Genomic DNA, 13,929 nt, shown 5'->3' with positions numbered 1-13,929 from the left:
CCTGATACAGCCTTTCGTGTCACTGGGCTCTTACTCAACCCTAATTGAAATCAGTGCTGGTCYTTGATCAAAGAGGTGAGCGCCATTAATAAGAGAGGGATTAAACAAAAGTCAGGAAGCCTTCCTAATTGAGGGAACCGGCAACGGCTCAGCTCCAGTTTGCCAGATCCAGCACTCTGTCATGGGACTCGAGTCAAAATACSCCGGCAGCGCCAGTCCGGGCTCCTCGGGGCTGGGGCGCGGGAAGCAACTACAGCCTCTGCACTGGAGGCTGCGCTGAGACRCGCTCCCAGGGCATTCGGCAACATTAAAAATGCAACTCTCCTGGCACAGTTGGCTCTTCCTGCTCATGTGAAGCCCATGAAACCTGCATAGCAAAGCYGAGCAGGTGCTTTTACAGTAGGGGGAAGTGAGATTTATTTGTAAAATGTCTGCAGCATCTTCTTTTGCTTGCCTCTGCTCCCACACTCAAAGAACAAAGAAATGCGTTATTCGAAAGTTTGCCCAGTATGGAGGATGAGGGACTCCAGCAGCCATGTGCTCCCAGTGTCTCATGGATGCCAGCTGTTATAAACTAATCTTTGACCCAATTTTCATGCCTCTACAAGCTATTGCTCTTGTTGTTGCTCTTTTCCAGAGCGGCAACAACATGAAAAAGATCAGCTTAGTTTTTTTGTGTTGTGCTCATAATCACCCTACTGCTATTGTGGTGGTGTGAGGGTGAGCACAGGTACAAAACCCCAATAGCATGGCAGAGGGAGCTTATCTGTTATTTTGCCCCCTTATTTTCCGCTGCATCTCCAGCTGTCTTTTAGTCATCAACCACAGCAGCCCAACAGAACGGTTCCTAAGCTGCACATGCCACCAGGTTTCTGACCTTAGTGAGATCAGAGCCCTAAACTTGCCACATTCACCATCTCCTTCACCTCAGACTTCCTCAGTACTGTGCTTTGAGATTGCCTTTGAGGATGTAGACACTCAAAAGATCGAGGCTCAGCTTCCTTCACAGGCTCATACTCATCCACACTGAAGTGGGGCTGCTTATACCTTTTTTTTCCAGTTGCCAAGACAGACCCCTGCATGGTTTAGAGGGGAAACAGTGACTTGCACAGAATCATCTTTGAACCCTTGGAGCAATGCAGCACCAAGGCCTTGGTGGGCAGCTGAGTCACCTACTGCCCACTCAATCCAGAAACCGACGCCAACAAGCCTGCAGAGATGGCAAACCATTATGTACTGGTTCTTGGAGTACCTGAAAACACTCATTTTCACACCGGGCTCACTTGGCAGCAGGTTGGTGGGTTATCCTCACACAGCAGGATGAGGAYAGACAGCTATTCCACCGGCAGGTGGAGGTGCACAAACATGGGAACAGGTAATGTTCCAAGAGCAAAAATCTGAAGTTCAAAATCCAACCRAGACACGTGACAGTTGTTGCAACACATACAGGCCTGAAGTTACAGGCAGAAATGCAATCCAGTGAGTGAGCATTTAATTTACAACAGCTGGTGTGAAGAAATCCCAATAGAACTTCCCTTTCCTGCACATTTGTAAATGCTGTTTGGGCGTGCAGGCCTGCCTTGCCCCTCTGTGCTGCGGGGGAGGTTGGTTAGGAGGCAGCACACATAGGTGGTGTTTTAGGAACCAACAGCCAAGAATGCCCGATGTTCTCCTGYCATCATGGATCTCCCCAGAGAAGGCCAAGATCTTTAAAGGATGGAAAAAGATATGGTCCTTGACTCCGAAAGATTTGGGTTTATRTTTAACAAAATGAGCAATGTGGTAATATGCACTGGGGACAGAGGATGATGGGTTCCAGCCAGAGTTAATTTGAGCCACAGCTGAGGTCTGTTAGAAGGAAAGAACACCAGTGAGAGGTATTAATGTTGTGGAGAACATCACAGGACAAACAAAGTTACAGTTAAAATGGTGATGAGACCACTAAAGGGCATTCCTTGAGTAACTTTGAAAATATGTAAAAGAGACAGTACAAGTCATCTAATCAGTAAAACAATATACTGTAAGTTGCAAATCAGGCAGAAGAATACACAATAAAAAGGTATTAAAATATTATTTAATTACAAAATAGAATTACAACAGTAGCTTATTAGGATGAGAACCTTTTTAGCACAGTAGAAAAAGTACCATCATACTTAAAGTAAGTTTAAATGGAGAAAAAAAATCCATTTTAAAATATTCCATGTATTTCAGTAGTTTTTAATCCTTTCCTGATGAAATATTATAATGGTGTTACGGTTTCAAATCAAAAGACGCTGAATATCAGAATAAGATCTTCAGACTTGTCTTGCTKACATCAGCCCTCTCTAATCGGTTCTGTTCATTTAACCTGCAAATGGATATGGTGGAACTCCTTTCACCCCCAGTCCTGTTATCTGTTAAAACACAAAGAAAAAAAAATTAGAGTGATAATTCACCATTATCAGACACTTGCTTCCCTTACACAACTAGACATGCTTTAATTTAGAAAAGGACTGTGTCCTTCAACTTGACATCCTACTATGTTTTGCACACATCAGCTCATCACAGCCAGGAATTTCAATGCATGCTCTTTCTCTAAAGCCCAGTAATCACAGGCCAGAGTCCATTCCCCAAAAGCCTCTTCCTTTAGACACTGCTAAGCCTTAATTCTGCAGCTCACAGTGTAACCTTCAGCATGCACACATAGAGAAGAGCAGGGCTTTAAAACAAATCCCAGTGGAACAAATTTTTAAAGAGATAACTTAGTGATAATTAACCAGAAGGTAAATAAAAGCAGATGCTTTTATCTGCCAATGATTAAGACATGTAAGTATTTACCCATCCTTTCCATAATAAATAGAAAACGCAAACAATGTTGGGAGAGGGAGAAGTATAAAGAGATGATTGCATAGAAAATTTGCACTATCAGCCTTGTTACAAAGCTTACACCCTGAATATCTTCAAATCTCCAAATGCATTTAACTTTCTCATACTGCAACAGGAACAAAAAATACAAGCAATAGCTTAACATGTATGACCAATGCTCTAACAAGTGTCTTTTTTCAGCTTCCCACCACTCCCAACTGAAAAAATCAGGAGTGAAAAAATGGCCTTCTAAAATGAAAGAAGAAAGGGTCATTCACCTTGAAAATCCCACCAGCCTGTGGCTGCCGTGAAAGCCACTCTTTATCCATCCCATCACTGGCAGAAGTCACATACATTTCCGAATAATCCTTCCCTCCAAAACAGCACGAAGTCGTTTTGTCAACTGGAAGTTTCACAGTCTGGAGTCTTTTTCCTGAAGGAAAAATGTATGATGTTTCTTGTTTGTCTACTTACAACAAGAAATTTAAACAAATTAAGCAACYGTTGTGGAACCAGGTTTTCTGCAGAAGTGGGAACCAGGGCTGGGGGAGGTCCCATCCTGACTGATGAGCACCATGGCAGGGAGAAACCAGACTTCTGCAAACCATGTTGTTGATGATGTATCATTTGACAAGTTTCAGTTTCAGGTATCACAAACAAATCCCACTCCAATCCCAGCTTGTCCTCTAATTAAATGCTAACATCCACAGCACAGACACGTATCTGAGCTCATCATCTAGGCTGCCCATGCAGTCAATGGAAATGGGATAGAATTCCTCTCTAAAACAGGTCACATGAATCACGCCCTAGACCTGCTGACTTTTCTACTTTTAACTACAAAGGCAGCCTGGAGCGAGCAGACCTCATGCAGCATGACAGAGGCGTACCTCCTGCTACACCTCTACTGCCTACGGTTAAGGAAGATTAATTCCTAGAAGTTTTTCCTGAAATTTCAATAGTCTTTCAAATCAAGCTGGCATTAAATAGGGATCATGGGACATGTCTGACGYTTACAAGAAACCAGCACTACCATAAATAATAGTACGTGTTTATTATGCCAACAAACAGCTATGGTTAAAGACGGTAATGAGTAGATCGCCTCTAGCCCTAACAAGAAGGCTGTTGAGGCATCTTACAGCACATTTTTCCAAAATTTCTGGTAATTCTGGGAAATAAGAGCCTATTCCCATTATGCCTATTTTATTTACCTACAAGTGAATTTTCTCTTTCTAGAAATATGCTAAAGCACATGAATTTCCTTACAAAATGTGTAAGGAATTTCTCTGCCTTCCCAACTGCATATGTAAAGGGCTTGGTCCCCTTACAGCAACTAATTTTAGTGGTGTGTTGAAATAGCAGGAGAGTGACTTTCATGTTGGAACACTAGAAATTGACTGACACCAAGTCTGGGAGAAAATGAGTGGGAAGGGCATTCAAAGGGAAAAAATATGGACTGTAGGAAAAGAGGCTTGAGTCCCAAARACAGGGAATAGACCCCGGTGGTACTTGGAGAGTGCTCTCAATGGATAACAGCCTGGAAGATTTCATTTACAAAGCTCTGAGATGAGCAACTTCTCCCTGGAGATTCAAGAAAATCTGYACCTGGATGCTCTACAATCCACCTGAAGTATTACTCTGTGCTTTATATCTATAGAAGAGACAAACCTAGCAAATCTTTCAGACACTATACAATCAAAGGACATCCATGAGAAAAAACTATAAAATATTTAATTGAAGTTTAGATTGGACATTAGGGAAAATTTCTTCACAGAAAGGGTTGTCAAGTTTTGGAACAGGCTGTCCAGGGCAGTGGTGGAATCATCATCCYTGAAAGGGTAAATGTGGTACTTTAGGGGTGGACTTGGCCATGTTGGGGTGATGGTTGGACTTGATGGTAGTAGGTCTTTTCCAACCTTAATAGGTCTAGAATTCTAATTAAAAGAATAAAACTAGCAGGTCTCCAAGTGAACAGAAGGTATAACAAAACTTGGCAACACACAAGACATCCCTTTTGAGTCCTTTGTAAACCCCGTGGGATCAGCCATCAGCCTTTCCCTGCAGCACATCCTGAATCTAAAGGCAGCAGCCATCTCTGCTAAAGCAGCCTAGACCTGCAAAGCAGCTTCACCCTGAACCGYAAAACCTTCCCCCAGGAAAGACGCCAAACAAACAAGTTTCCTTGTCCTATTGCCCTAAAAACAAAGTCCAGGCTTTGTTATCATTGAAACCTGAAAATCCCTCACGTGTTTTAGATGAGCTCTTTATCATTGGATGTATCTGCAACCGGCTGACAGCCATTCAAGCCACACTTAATGGCTATTGTGTGTTAAAAGAGAGGCTTTCATAGAATTCTCTTCAAACCTGTCTGGGTTATCTCCCTAAATAATTACAATTCATTCAGAATTTAGCAAAKTGCAGATTTTAGATATTGCTTTAAAATTATAGCATGAGAGGGCAGGTAAGCATGAGATATTCACAGAAAAAAAGGTGGCTCTTTTTGACATGGGCACTTATCCTGTGAAATGTCGTAACACTGTTTTTCCTGCAGAGTTTTGCATGGGAGATGGGAGACAGGCTCATGGAAGAGAAATACACTACCAACAAATCATTATTTCATCCAGCTGTGAGCATAGTTAAAGATTGGGAATGCACTAGGGACATGTACTCTGCCATCAATATTCTTACTATCCCCAGGCATCTGCTTGTGGACGCGATTTCCTCTAGCTTTCCCATAGGAAAACACCTTCAAAAGGGAGAAGGAAAACAGGTGAGAAAGGGATGAAAAAAAAATGTCAGGGAGGAAAACGGTAGAAACAGTGAACCAGAGAGGAAAAATTATTTGAATCTACCACTCCAGGAGGGTATTCAGAAGGTGGATGTTACCAAGGAGTGCTCTGCCCACCAAAACAAGTCACAGTGCTGGTGTCTCTCAGCTGGAGCTTCCTTCTCCTAGAGCTGAGGTGCAGACTCTGCAGAACAGGAGAAGTCCCACAGGCTGGCAAGATTTTGGATGGGTACAGACCAAAAGGTGAGGGAGAAAGCACAGTCTGAGCCTCAAGTAAAGGTTTCCAGCAGTCAGAAGTGAGGCTGCAGCCTGATCTGGCTGRTGCACATGTGTCAGACCCGGCTGTGCACTGCAGAATCGGCACTGGCATCCCTGAACCGCAGTCCCACAAAACCCCGAGCCTGCTACTAGACTCCAGATGCATMCCAGTGAGGCTGCTCTTCTGCTGTATTATGCAAACTCGTGCTGTGTGGGATCTGTCAAAACCATTCTCCCATTCTCACCCACTGGCTCCTTGCAGCCAGTGTGGCTCAGTTTGCCTTAAGTGCTTTACATGTGTTTTTTACCCGGAGTAAATCATCCCTGACACATCACTGAAGTCCAAATGAGAGTAGCAATGAACAACAGACTCAGACAATGGGCACACCCAAGACATTACTGTGGGGATGATAAAATGCTGTGGAATCCATTAAACATTTTTTAATTATTTCGTTGCAAAATTGATCGTGTAAATAACTTTCAACAATAAAAAAAATGTTGCCGGCATCAGTGTCCTGTGGGACTTGTAATAAAATCCAGTAGGCTGCACAAAATAATACACTAAGCTGAAGAAACAAGACTCAAAAATTGCTTGTCATTTTTTCCCATTTCATGGCTTACTCATTTACATCATTTATCAATAAGGTAAACACTGGTCTTAGATGTGGAGGATGGAAGAGAATACTAACTCAAACAATTCACAAGCAAAATGATCATCTCAGTATCTTTACCTTTTCCAATACAATAGAYACTGGGAACAAAGGACACTTATTTACATAGGTAATTTTTGAGAGAATTTTATGTTTAAAACATAAAATGATTTAAAATAATAAAAAAAAAAGAAGACAAAAAAAGCACAGTGTTTTTAAAAGAGCAGATATACCATTTCTGTGAGGGAGAAAAAAACCYACCTCTCACTCTTTTAATTCTTCTTTTTGGTTTGTTTATTTTGTTCTGTTTAACACAAAATTCCAGTCCATCTTTTACAAGGGCTTACCTGTCTCAGGGTCAAGGCGAATCACTCTCCCACCATCATAACAAGCCACCCAGAGTTTGCCTTCTGTGTCAATGCACATCCCATCAGGAATGCTCTCCTCTTTTTCCAGTTTGTATATACTCCTACGGTTGCCTGCAGGGTAGAAAACCCACAGAACTGAGTGAGACAGTTTTTAAAATTTTTATCAGTCACAGCCCAGTAGAGCTATTTGTACTATTATTTCCAAAAGCTGTGCTGAGGCCCTGAGTTTGTTTCCCATGAAAGAAATAGGTTGTGTCTGCTGCCCTGTTTGTTTCCTGAGACAGTTGTTTCTCAGCATGAAAGCCTGGGGATCAGATTCTATCCATTGAAAGCATAATCCTTTTTTCGAGCATTCATTTCCAGTCCATCACTTGTGTTCCCCACTTACCATATTAAATGAATAACCGAATAAATTAATGTTAGATATAGTCATAAAATTAATTACTTGTTCTAAAAGCAGTTTGAATCATTTCAAGTATGGGTTAGTCCAGCTGGATTCTTTTCAAACAGTTTGCTGGAACGTGCCAATAATCACTGTTCCAACACAAAACTGACCTTCAGATCTATAAACTGAGAGCTTACATAAACACAGAGTTAGGAAAAGCATCAGTTTCAAAGACATACTATCAACCTAAGAACAAACAACTCTATCTGAACTTTTATCCACTGTTATTAAAGAAAATTAAACCAAACTTTCCAACATTGTTTATTTTATGCTCTGACAACTTCAATGTTTCTCATATGTAGCAATATTTTTAATGAGTTTCCTTTTTGCTCCTGGGGATTGTCAGACTGCCCACAAAAGAGAGCGAGCGAGAATGAGTGAGAGAGGAGAAACACCCTATTTCCTAAGGAAAAATTCAGTTGTARGCCATAGCACAGAGACATTAGGACAATGTGCTACATCCAAAATAACGTTAAATTTRGAGTCTTAAAACTAAACATCAAATTGGCCGGGTTCTTTCAAAGCAAAATACTGCAGCCCGTGTGCTCAAAAGCAAATTACTAGTCCAAGTCACTGAAATTTTTCTTTTGCCCAAGCTTGTAGAAGCCCTTAAGGCGTTGTTTTGTTTTAAATTAATGAAGGAAGCTTTGAGTTACTGCTACTGTTGTTGYCTTGCTTGAATCTTCATTTAAAAGCATTTTCAAAAACAAAACAGGGTGAAGAGTGAAAATATATCTAGAGAAGCTGGCAGAAGCTTTGCACAAGACTGTAAGTTTGGTGCCACTTTGCCTGTGCTGCCAGCAGCYACAGGAACAGACAGATGAGATACACTTTGTCCTTTTTTCAAGGACAATGCAAGATCAGATATGCCCTATGTTTAGTAACAGTACTACAGATTACTACTCAAACTGCCACRCAATTTAAATACTTTATAGTATTACCAAACGACCCTGACTGGTTTGAGCCAGRAGCCTACGCAGGCACAGACAGATGTTACTATGGCTTCTGTTGTTTGCTCTAAGGAGGTTTCTGGGTAAGTGCTCCCAAAGCTCTGATTGTCTCTGTAATAACCAGAGCGTAAACAAACACCACAATCTTTAGGCACAAACGATTACTTTAGAATGCAATCATTCATACCAATTTTTCCAGTTTGGAGGTCATAATCAAAGGCATCCACCGAGTAGGACAAGCTGTCAATGTAAAAGAAGGTTCTGTGATCCAGTGACCAGTCCAGCCCATTAGAAATGTCCACCTGGTCAAAGTGCTTCACCACTGAGAGGTCAGGGAAGAGCGTGTACAGRGAGCCCTGGTGTCTCTCCAGCACAGCAGGACGAATCTCCTCTGCCATTGTACCTGTGCAGAGCCAAAGGAGAGAAAACAGATTCAGTGTGTGGACTCTCCTCCAGCTTTGGTGGCAGCCCCTCRCTATGATGATGATCACACTGCCAACATAGAAGGGAGGCTTCTGAAATTTGAGGAAGAAACTGAGTTAAAAGCAAAACAAAAAGGTGGATTTCCAAAGTGCTTGCTTTCAGCAGAAGGTGACAAAACCCAGCCTTTGTTCTTTTGTTGAACATTTCCGTGGCAGAAATGGTATGGGGCATGATTCCTGCAAAAGRTTTCATTCAGTCATTCATATATAAAAGACAGGTGTGGTCAGCATTTAAYTTACAACAAATCTTTAATGTCTTGTGGAGCTGAGAGAGTGGAAAAAAAAATACCTCCTCCCTTAGAATGAGTCTTACACTAATGCCTCTTTTAAAGCAAATCTCATCTTTGCAGTTTGAAGTTGGCAGTCGAGACTGGCTCTTAAGAGACTGTGTAAATGCAAATTAAGGTAAACCTGGGGATGCAATGGCACAGCAGAAGCACAGAATGGTGTTTTAAAAAACAGGAGGACAGGATCACAGCTGAGGCTGGAGGGMAMCTCTGGAGATCATGCAGGATTACCCCCTGCTCAGAGCAGGGTCAGACACCACGGGTTCCTCCCACCAATACTGGGTGTTAAAGACCTCCACAGCTGAAAACTCCACTCTGGACAATCTGTTCCGCTGTTTGATAACCCTCAGCAAAAGAGTTTTCTTATGTTCACACCAAACTTGCTGTATTTCAGTTTGTGCCCACTCCTTCTGGTCCTTCAATGGGCATCACTGAGCAGAATCTGGGCTCCATCTTTTTTACTCACTCCACTATCACATACTTACACATACAAGTAAGATGTCCTGAGCCTTCTCATCTTCAGGATGAATAGTCACTTAGTTTTTAGAAATAAAATTCTGACTCATGAAGAACAAACCACATAWTGTAATAAATTTCTCACTGGAAAAGTGTTTTCTATTGGCACCCTTCCACCATTCAAAACAAGCAGCTGACAGGGAGAAGGCAAAGCCTGAATCTTAAACTAGCCAGGCTATGAACAGTCGGCCTCTTTTTAACAGAATAGTCCAGATTAGATAGTGCCCAGGTGATAYAAACAGATCTGTAAATGGGATTAAACTGTTTGAAGACAAGAAAAAAAATTCCCCACCACTTAACAACAGATCACTGCATGTTATCACCAAAACCCAGCAAGAAGCAGAGGGAAGGAAATGCCTGCAGCATACCTGCAAAATACCTCCCTGCAGGATCCACCTTCCCATCATTGAATCGGGTATTTGCTTTATCCTTGTCCACTTGAGTAATGGTGGTTACCAGCCCCTCGTTCCATTTCAAAGAAGCAAACCTGGTTCCTACGGTGATGAYATAATCCCCAGACTTTCGGAGAGCCACGGAGCTCACAGGAGCATCTAGAAACAGGGCRAAATTGAAAAGTGGGATATGCTGTGAATTGACATTTCTTTTCTGCCCGCTTTAGACATGCAAAGTGAACTCAGTGAAATCACAGGCAAAAGAAACAAACCACTTTTCTACCAACAAAACTGATGCTTAGATACATAGAAACAGATTATGTCACATGCACTTGAGTATTACTATTACTTCTGCTACCAGAAGCTATAATCATTAGCAGCACCTAATTGTGCTAGGTGCTTTTTAAAAAAAAGTATAAAAAGGGGCACAGGAACATATGCTTTTTACAACAGGTTACTGAGTGGTTTCCCTCCTCCTCAAGAGAAAAATCAATTGCCACAAGAGCTTTAGAGCAACGGTGTTTGTTCAGCCCAGCTCCTGCGTAAATGAGCTGTGCAGTGATGGAGGCAGAGAATCTCTACACTGGGACAGGTCACAGTGGGCAGGAAAGACACCCCCTGCACCACTCTGTTGTGCAGCTCAAACAAGCCTCCAGCAGCACCAAAAACACACCAAGGAGTGGCAGAGCTTCCCAAGAGCTAAAACAAAAGAGAAAACTGGTAAATACTCCATGATTCGTTTATACTCACTTGAGCCATTAGGCATAAAACCTCAATTGCAGGTTATTATAAAGGAATTAGTAAAAAAAACCCCAGTGAATGCAAAGGTAACATTTCCGTAAAATCCTACAATCAGAAGCAATGTAAGGAATAATAACTTCAAACAGGGCAATAAAGTCTAGCATAGTATTTTCTGTACATGGGACTAATCACTAATTTTCTAATTTAAAACTGAAACATTTCTTGTATTTATAGTTTTGCAGGGATATAATTAGGTAATATTTCACAAACTCTTCAAAACACCACCAGCCACCACTGGGTGCCAAGAGGAACTGCTCMTTTCCAGCTGTTTGCCAAGGGCTCAGGATGCCCTTTCCCTTTGGAGTCCTGGCAGCAGTGCCACTGTGACAGAAATCCAAATGCTATTTGCCCCCAGCACTGGGGATGCACACCTGACTACAAGCTCAGCTCTAGGGGTGAGGCTGCTGGTGCTGTGGGCTCATTTACACTGGGCAAGTGGGTGCCACTTCTTCTTCCCATGCCAGCACAGAGGGYAGCAGAGTCCCCTCATCTGGCACCTGCCACATGTAGTGATTTTGCTGCTGCCAGTAACCACACCAAAAAAAGCTATTTTCTGTCTGTATTAGCAATAGCGACTTTCCTAGCAGAATATGGGATTGCAAGCCTGCATTAGCTCTCCCAGCAGAACGTATGGAGCCATGGCTCAGAGGAGTCCTTCCACCTGGGCAGCACCCAGGGCATTCTTGCCACCCTGGGAGGAGCAGCCCTCGAGCACAGCTGTCCACTGGAAGTGTTGGACATCCAGGTGTCCCTACAGCCACGATACCAGCTCCATATCCTCCTGACAAAGCACCCCAGAGGAAAGAGGTGCATGAGGACACAGCCACTGCACAAACACAGCGCAAGGAGTGTCTCAGCCCATGCACCCAGCTCAGTCTGCTGTGACCCCAGASGGCTTTGTTAAAGCAGTTTCCACATGAATTGATTTGCTGCAGTACCATTTTAGGCGCAGGGGAAAACTGACCATAAGGTTTCCCCGCCAGGCCCAGTTATGCAGTTACCGTGTTTCCCCTGTGGATTTTAAAAGGGCATTTGAAGTTGTTTCTAACCATGGGGTTCTTGTAATTCTCTATAAGCTTTCATAATGAGTAATTTCTCTCTTAGTTTCCACTTTGGAAACCTGCTACTATGATCACATGGCATTCTTTGGCTGTTCGGGCTCTTTTTTTTTTTTTTTTTTTTTTTTTTTGTCTTTTAATCATGTCATTCCCAAAGGCACAGCTATTAATCATAGCTATTTTATTACTAGACACAATAAAAAAAAAAGGAGACACTTTAGCTGCTCTTCCTTCCACATCTCCAGGGAGGCTATGAGTAAAAGACTGCTCCTTTGAGAGTAGGTCAAACTGGGGGGAAAGGCCAGGAGAAGCACACTCCCTCAGCTGATCCAAAAGGAAGTAAGTTCTGGAAACAACATTTCCAAAATCAGTGCCAGGCCTTCACTCACCTTAAAACTGACAACTACAGTAATTTGAAAGGCAGATAAGCCCAGATCAGTTTTGAGTGAATAATATGAACAGATCAGAGGTAGGAAAATTTCTTTTTCACCAAGTGTTATTGAACATGAGAAAATAATAAATTGTACTGAAACCACTTAAGGAGCTGTCTCCTGACACACAAATGTTTGCAGTAAATGTGCAATCTTTTCTCTATGAGGGTCAGCATATCTCTTCCTTTCTGGAACAGTTTGACCACTGAGACTCTAGCTGCAATGCCATTACCTTAAAAAAGTATCAACTTCTTAAATTGTTATCGGAAAGCTTCTTTCAATACAGAAAATGTTCTGTACTGAAAAATCATTCAAATCAGAACAGAGCTACTACAGACACCAACAGCAGAACTTTACCTCTGGAACAAAGTGGGAACAAAAGAGAGTGAGTTTTGGACAACTCACAGGGAAAAGAAACAGACCAAATATAACCCAGTGGCACAAAATCCTAAGGAAAATCCCCAGGACTAGGTGCACAGTGAACAGCCTGCACACAGCCCCAGTGTCCTGCCGGCCTAGGACACGCGGTTGCAGGTGAAAGTTCCCAGAAGATGTGAGCACGGTGCAGCTCCGAGGGACGCAGCACAGCCCGAGGGGCAGCCCGAGGGACAGCCCGCAGCTCCCGAAGGTTCCCAGCGCTCCTTACCCACGGCGATGGCCTGTGCCTGCCGGGTGAGCGGGCTCCAGCGGCACACCTTCCTGCCCGTGATGTCCACGTAGAGCAGCTCGCCCTCCTTCTCGTCCCACACGGGCGACTCCCCGATCCTGYAGCCCTCGCTGGCCACGCACTCGATCCTCACGGACGACATGGCCYGCSGAGGGAATCGTCACTGCGTGTTACAGCCCCGCCGCGCCACGGCCTGCGGGGAGCAAGGAAAAGGAAGGGGGAGGAGAAAAAGGGGGGAAGGGGTAATAAAAGGGGAGAGAAAAAAAAAATGGAATCGGGCGCAGGGAGGCAAAGGCCGCTCCGCCGGCGGGCCCGCCCCCCGCCCGCCCGGCTGCTGGGGCGCACCGCGTGTGCCACCGGGTCATCTACACACACGCGTGTGCCTGTGAGCCCGGCAGAGGAGAGTCACAATAACAAACATGAATAAYAACTAATAACAATAACAAAGCGCGCCCCCACGCACGCCCTGGCCCTACCTGTTCCCAGCGGCGCAGGAGCGCTCCCGCCGCCGCCGCTGTTCTTATAGCGGGGCTGGGGAGGGGAAGCGGCCGCTCCTTGGGTACCCTCGCCAGGGGCGGGCCCCCCGCCCGGCCCTCGGGATCCTCCTCTCTGCACGGCCAGCAATACCAGCCAGAGGTGGCGGCTGTCCAAGCACCCCGCTCCCGAGAGGGAACAGGGGGAAGAGGTTTCCCAGCGCSGTGGCCAGGTTTCTCAGCTCGCAGAGGCTGATTCCCGAAAGGCCTGGTTTCTGCCTGCCTTCGTGCTCTGGTGTAGGTGGCCGCAGAAGCTTGGCCCCGATTTCCAGCACCAGGGATCCTTCACAGCTCCTGCAGCAGTGCTCTGGTTATACAGAAATCCCGGGCCTTCAGCGTGGTCTCTCTTTTACGCCCCGTGCTGTAAAATCTCAACTTGCAAAGGCACCAGGCAAACAGCTGGCATCAAAATTTGCAGATAGAGTTCTCTGTTGTGCCTGCTTATCTCTGCTATGGCCACTA

The 13,929-nt window shown here is 44.0% G+C and overlaps 1 protein-coding gene across 1 annotated transcript; it reads right to left on the bottom strand.

Annotated features, from left to right (window-relative positions):
• Positions 1-2,055: 2,055 nt before the first annotated feature.
• Positions 2,056-13,509, bottom strand: LOC130574733 (regucalcin). Its single transcript, XM_057368114.1, has 7 exons — positions 13,411-13,509; positions 12,914-13,127; positions 9,954-10,136; positions 8,488-8,703; positions 6,885-7,016; positions 3,123-3,277; positions 2,056-2,393 (listed from the first exon to the last, which is right to left on the bottom strand). The coding sequence occupies exons 2-7, from the start codon at positions 13,074-13,076 to the stop codon at positions 2,343-2,345; spliced, it is 900 nt and encodes a 299-aa protein (XP_057224097.1). The 5' UTR covers positions 13,077-13,127; positions 13,411-13,509; the 3' UTR covers positions 2,056-2,342.
• Between the last annotated feature and the right edge of the window lie 420 nt (positions 13,510-13,929).

Source organism: Malurus melanocephalus, unplaced genomic scaffold, assembly GCF_030028575.1.
Source record: "Malurus melanocephalus ecotype Western Australia unplaced genomic scaffold, MMel_1.1 scaffold_88, whole genome shotgun sequence".
NCBI classification, from domain to species: Eukaryota; Metazoa; Chordata; class Aves; order Passeriformes; family Maluridae; genus Malurus; species Malurus melanocephalus.
Note: the sequence above shows the minus strand (reverse complement) of the source record. Positions and strands in the feature narration are given on the sequence as shown.